The sequence below is a fragment of the Condylura cristata genome, unplaced genomic scaffold (assembly GCF_000260355.1).
Source record: "Condylura cristata isolate star-nosed mole 26May11 unplaced genomic scaffold, ConCri1.0 scaffold00024, whole genome shotgun sequence".
Taxonomy (NCBI): domain Eukaryota; kingdom Metazoa; phylum Chordata; class Mammalia; order Eulipotyphla; family Talpidae; genus Condylura; species Condylura cristata.
Window position 1 is genome coordinate 30,862,857 of NW_004567125.1, and position 5,096 is coordinate 30,867,952.

A 5,096-nucleotide genomic window follows, 5' to 3' on the forward strand; every position below is an offset into this window, starting at 1 on the left:
CTGCACCATGTGGGTCACCTCCCTGGGTGTGGATCAAACTCAGCTTTGCAGAGGTGGTGGACAGCTTCATAGTGCTGTGACACCAGGGAGGGCCCAAAACAGAAACACACACGGAAATAGCTTATGCACTGATCACTTGACAAGAATGTGGTCAGGTTTGCATAAGCTTTACTGAATCTTCCCCAAGAATCCAGTATTTGCTAATTCAAGGAGCCTTTATAGAACTTACTCACAGAGAGGAGCAAGTGTCCCCGCATGCAATCATGGCACAATGAAGGGAAGTGACACCAGCTTGATAACCAAGCTGCGTTCAAAGCCCTGCTGTGACTTGAGCTGCCACCTGCTGTTTCCCCATTTGAAAAAAAAAAAACAAGCTAACTAGGGTTTCCCACTGGAGTGACTAAATGAGATGCCACATGCTGTGTATTAGGGAATGGAACCCAAAACATGAAAGAGAAGACTACTAATACCCTAGGGTGCCACGATAGCGGGCTGGGCTGCCTGCTGTCTGCTAGGCCTGTCTCTCCCTTGGTAGAACGGGAGTTGCAGCGGCCTGCTTCACCACTGCTCGGTGCTCGACGCTCGGTGCTCAGGGCTCAAGTGAGGACTCAGTGGCCAGGCTCTGGACACCAAACAGTGGGGACAGGTAGTGTTTATTACCAGGAGGACGCCTGCAACCTCCTGGCACTGGAGTTTTGACAAGAATAATTTGAAGGCACTGGTTGCTGGCCAGCCCCCCACCCAGCCATGAAGCCTGGGGTTCCTACGGCAGAGCAGCGTGGCCTTGCCCCGTCCTCCAGGACTACCGTGGTGGGTGGCCTCGGTCCGGAATGCCCAGTGCTGCCAAAGCTCCCCAAATGGGATGGAGTAGGGCAGCTGCCAGGCTTGCGGTGCTGGGCAGGCACTCTTCCCTAGGGCCCAAGGCTGAGGGGCTACGAGACGCTGGGGGGCAGGCGTGCAGCCGCAGTCTTCTCCACCACGAAGCCATAGTTGTACTGGGAAGGAAAGAGCAGAGTGAAAGAAGGGCTGTGCAGAGCCAGGAATGCTGGGGAGTAGAGGATACTTGGGGCAAGCAATCTCCAGTCCTGGAGAGCTGGGGTGTGTTTGGGGTACCACCACCCCATCCCTGTACCTACCTCTTCCTCAATGTCCGCCAGTGACTTGATGGTCAGATCCGCAAAGGCAGAGAAGGTCTGGTAGGCAGGGCAGGTCAGTCATGTGCTGGAGCCCCAACCTGGAACCCTCACTCCCCTATCTTCAAGGAGGGCCCCCCTCAATATTGCCTGAGCACTCCCGCCCACCTGCTACAGCCTCCTGCTATGCTACTAGCATCCTGCTATGCCTAACGCTCCAGTCCCCACCCTCAGCCTCCTGCCTCTCCCACCTCAGGAACATGGGCCTCCATAGTGGGAATGCCTATGGCACTCGGGGCGCCTTGGCACATAAAATGGCCATGAGAAGTGGCCCAGGCTCACCAGGGGGTTGCAGTTCTTGCCCTCGAATCGGGGATGCAGTGTGAAGGGAACTCCATCCATGGCTGAGGAGAGCACAGAAGAGAGGGGCTGAGGAGAGCGTTGGGTCCTGCGTGCGCATGCCTCAGGCCCCAGCTCTCACCGGTCTTTACACAAGTTGGTGGGGCCAGGCCTGGTCTAACCTGCCTCCACCCCACCCCGCCACCTTCCTGGACTCACGATGAGGTTACTTCCCAGTAGTACTACATCTCGCTATAGACATCATAGTTCAGCCTAACCACGCTGAAACCTGCTCAGAACACTGACAGTCACCTCAACTTGGGCAAAATCATCTAACACAATGCCTGTTTTATACTGGCGTGGGAAACAGCTCATGTAATTGATTGAGCATGGTACAATGCAGTGTGGATTGTTTCCCTTCACGATCTCAGGGCTGACTAGGAGCTGTGCTCACTATCAGTGCCCAACATCACAAGAGAGGACTGTACCGCACAATTCTAGACTGGGAAAAGATCAAACTTTAAAATTCCAAGTTGAAACATCTTAAATTCAACCACTGTAAGACCCCATCTGCATAGTCTTGATCCGGTCACTCCCACCCCTGTATCTCTATTTCCTAATTTGCTTACCTGAGATGCCATAAAGGTTGGAGGCATCGTAGATAGAGTCGCTCCTCCGCAGGGTGGAAGCCCTAGAGCTCAGCCTTGACAGAGTCCGCTCTGGGAAGCTGCCCTTGCTGGGGAAAGGGGGACACACCAATCAGGTCTGATGCCCCTCTGGGCTGCTCTCACCCTCCAAAGCCAAAGACTCACCTAGGCTGGTCGGGTGGGTCCAGGGACAGGCCCCGCATATCCCTGGTAAGAGCTCGGGGTTTGGGTACCGGCTTCGGAGCCTTGGCCTTCTTGCACCAGATGGCAAAGCCTCCTATGTCCCTGAAGGGGGGAGGGTCAAGGGAGGAGTTCATGCAACCAGGGCTGGGAATGGCTGCCAAGGGAGGAGAGGAAGAATCTGGGTCTCTTGGTTCTGCTGCCCTTTGGGGGAATTCCCTTTCGGCATCTTAGCTTAAGTAACACAAATGCTGTTTGGTGTGATCATTGTGCTATGGATTTGAGATTGATTGCTCACAACAACTCTATGAGATTAATACAAATGTCCCCATTTTAACATGTGGAAAAAGGTGAAGAAGTGGTAGAAGGATGGGAAGATTCAGATGAGTCCCTGAGAGCTAGAAGGGTGATACAGGAGTTGGGAGGACAAGGAAAAAAGCCAAAGGCTGGGCAGGGAGGTCAGTCCTACCCTACTCGAAGGTATCCAGGCACTGTCTTGGTTTTCCCACTAAGCCGGATTTCAAACACAGCCACATCTGCGGCCCCCAGGGGTACCAGCTTCATACACATGCGTTTCTTCTTGGACACAGAGGCCTCTGGGAGTGAAGGGCAGAGGAGTGAGGAAGGAAAAACGAGGGGAGGGTCCCAAAGGTGGCTCTCTGAGATGGTGCGCACCAGGGCACCATTTAAGGCAGCCACCTGGATGGACTTAGGGTTAAATCACTGATGGTGTAGCCATGGGAGGGTACTCCATGCAACTTTTAGGAGCTATTGGGACAGGCTTGTCTTTGGTGACACAGAGCATTTCTTGGGGTGGCCATGAGAGTCAAATATAAAAGACAAAAACACAGTGGGAGGCTGGGGACCAGATGATTAGAAAGCAGAGCAGTCAGTGCTGGAGGGTGGGACAGCACCAGGGTTCAGGGAGCCAGAGAGGAATTATGGGGAAAATGGAGTATTAGCTAACCCGAAGATTCAAGGAAGGGTGCTCCAGGCAGAGGTATCGGTGTGTGCAAAAGCTTGGAAATGAAAGCGAAAACTGCGCGTGGTTCAGCTTGGCTACGATGCAGGGAGAAGGCATAGCAGCAACAATAATGAAACAGGTCGCGTAGACTGGATTCTTACTCTAGGACAGAGACTGTGCCAATGGCACATTTTTATGAAGGGCAGGGCATGCCAGCTCAGAGTCCTCGGCCAACCCTGTCATCACTCAGAGCAACAAGGAGGCGGAGAGGATCAGAAATCGCGAAACTGTTGTCCCTCCACGACCCCACCCCCACCCCATCCTCTGCGCAGGGCAGGGATCGCGCCCCTCCACCCCACCCCACGCCTTCACCACCGGCCTCACTGGAGTCCAGGGGGTCGCAGACCGGGGAGAAGCCAGGAGGGAGGGGGCTCTTGTCCAACAGGACCTGGATATCGGTCACCACGTTCTCCTGTGGGTTCTGGAGGGGAACACCAAGAGTCGCCCAGCAGCTGAGAGGGAGCACCTGGCACAGGACCCCACGAATGGACAGGGGGGAAATAAGGGAACTTCGAAGACCCCAAGGCGGGTGCCCCTTACCTCTAGGCTGCTCAATAGATTGAAGCACAAGAAGTAGCCAGATTTCTGCGCGAAGCTCTTGCCGAAGCTGGCTGGAGTCCCCTCCACCGTGCAAGAGATCTAGGGTGCGGACGCAGGTCAGCGCCAGGTTCCAGACCCGGCCACCGCCGCCTCTGCCCGGATTCAACCCGCCTTCCCGCAACGTCTCTCACCGCACTGAATCCCCTGGGCGGGGGCGCCGAGGCCGACGACCACATCAGGCTAGCCAACGGGACTGCATCGGACCCGGGTCCGGGATCCATCTTCTGAGCCAAGTGCCGAAGGCAGTGGGCAGCCTCGGACCTCGGAGTTGACGATCGACTGCCGAATTCCAGCAGTAATTTGAACTACAACTCCCAGGCAGCTTTGCGAAGGCGGGGGGGGAGAGCCCCGGAAAAACCATATGCGCATGCCCGGAAAGCTGTCCTCCAATCTTGTATGGACGAAGAGCTACGCCCTTTATGGGTAACCCAGCTGCGTCCGCGAGCGACGTTTGCGGAAAATTGTCTTGTATCCCTCTCACACTCAGGAACTTCCCCCGGAAGTCTTCTGCACAGCTCAAGGGGTCTTGCGGGCTGCAAATGAGAACTACGTCCCCCAGAATTCCTTGCGCTGTCAGTCGCTCTTCCAGGCACCAGCCAGTGTTCCTGAAAAATTTAGGGAAGAAATGTGAAAAAACTCGCAATTCTAGTCCCGTGAAGGCAACCCAAAGTAAAATCGCTTTGTGCAGCGGAAAATACGACCACTCCGAGTCATGACGTCTTGAGTAGATGTTGAGGACTACAGATGCAACGTTTTTTAAAATGTGTAATCACAGCATTTAGTATAGTAACATGCTTTTACGCCCTTGAGGGGAATATGACTAATTGGGGAACAGAATAGTATCTAGTCCTCTATATTTTCTAATTTTCTACAATAATTTGGATGTATTTATTGCATGTTTTTGGACCACCTCTGAGCTAAGAATGAGTTTTGTATTCGTAAATGATTGGGAAAGAATCAAAAGAAAAAGAATACTGACATAAAAACTGTATTACATTCAAATGTCACTGACCATGGAAATAATGCCTTTGGGAAAATTGACCTAATAATGAGAGAAGTGAGAACGATAGGTTCCCCTTGAGGTACCTGGTTAGGAATGCAGGTTTCTGACTTTAGAAGTTCCCTGAGTGGGGACACAAGGAATGTTCAATATCTGAAAATCAACTAACATAA

At 53.3% G+C, this 5,096-nt stretch overlaps 1 protein-coding gene across 1 annotated transcript; it reads right to left on the reverse strand.

The window, feature by feature from the left end:
• On the reverse strand, positions 1–4,370 carry MVB12A (multivesicular body subunit 12A). The gene is made up of 9 exons (XM_004688631.2): positions 4,055–4,370; positions 3,864–3,962; positions 3,648–3,744; positions 2,769–2,895; positions 2,285–2,404; positions 2,102–2,208; positions 1,476–1,537; positions 1,137–1,193; positions 1–995 (listed from the first exon to the last, which is right to left on the reverse strand). Exons 1-9 carry the CDS (start codon positions 4,142–4,144, stop codon positions 933–935), a joined length of 822 nt encoding a protein of 273 aa, XP_004688688.1. The 5' UTR covers positions 4,145–4,370; the 3' UTR covers positions 1–932.
• Between the last annotated feature and the right edge of the window lie 726 nt (positions 4,371–5,096).

Coding starts and splice junctions, on each gene's coding strand:
- MVB12A (XM_004688631.2), bottom strand. CDS start 4,144: ATGGATCCCGGACCCGGGTCCGATGCAGTCCCGTTGGCTAGCCTGATG. Junction 3,963..4,054: donor CGCCCAGGGGATTCAGTGCG/GTGAGAGACGTT, acceptor TCCGCACCCTAG/ATCTCTTGCACGGTGGAGGG. Junction 2,896..3,647: donor CTGCGACCCCCTGGACTCCA/GTGAGGCCGGTG, acceptor CTTCACTCCCAG/AGGCCTCTGTGTCCAAGAAG.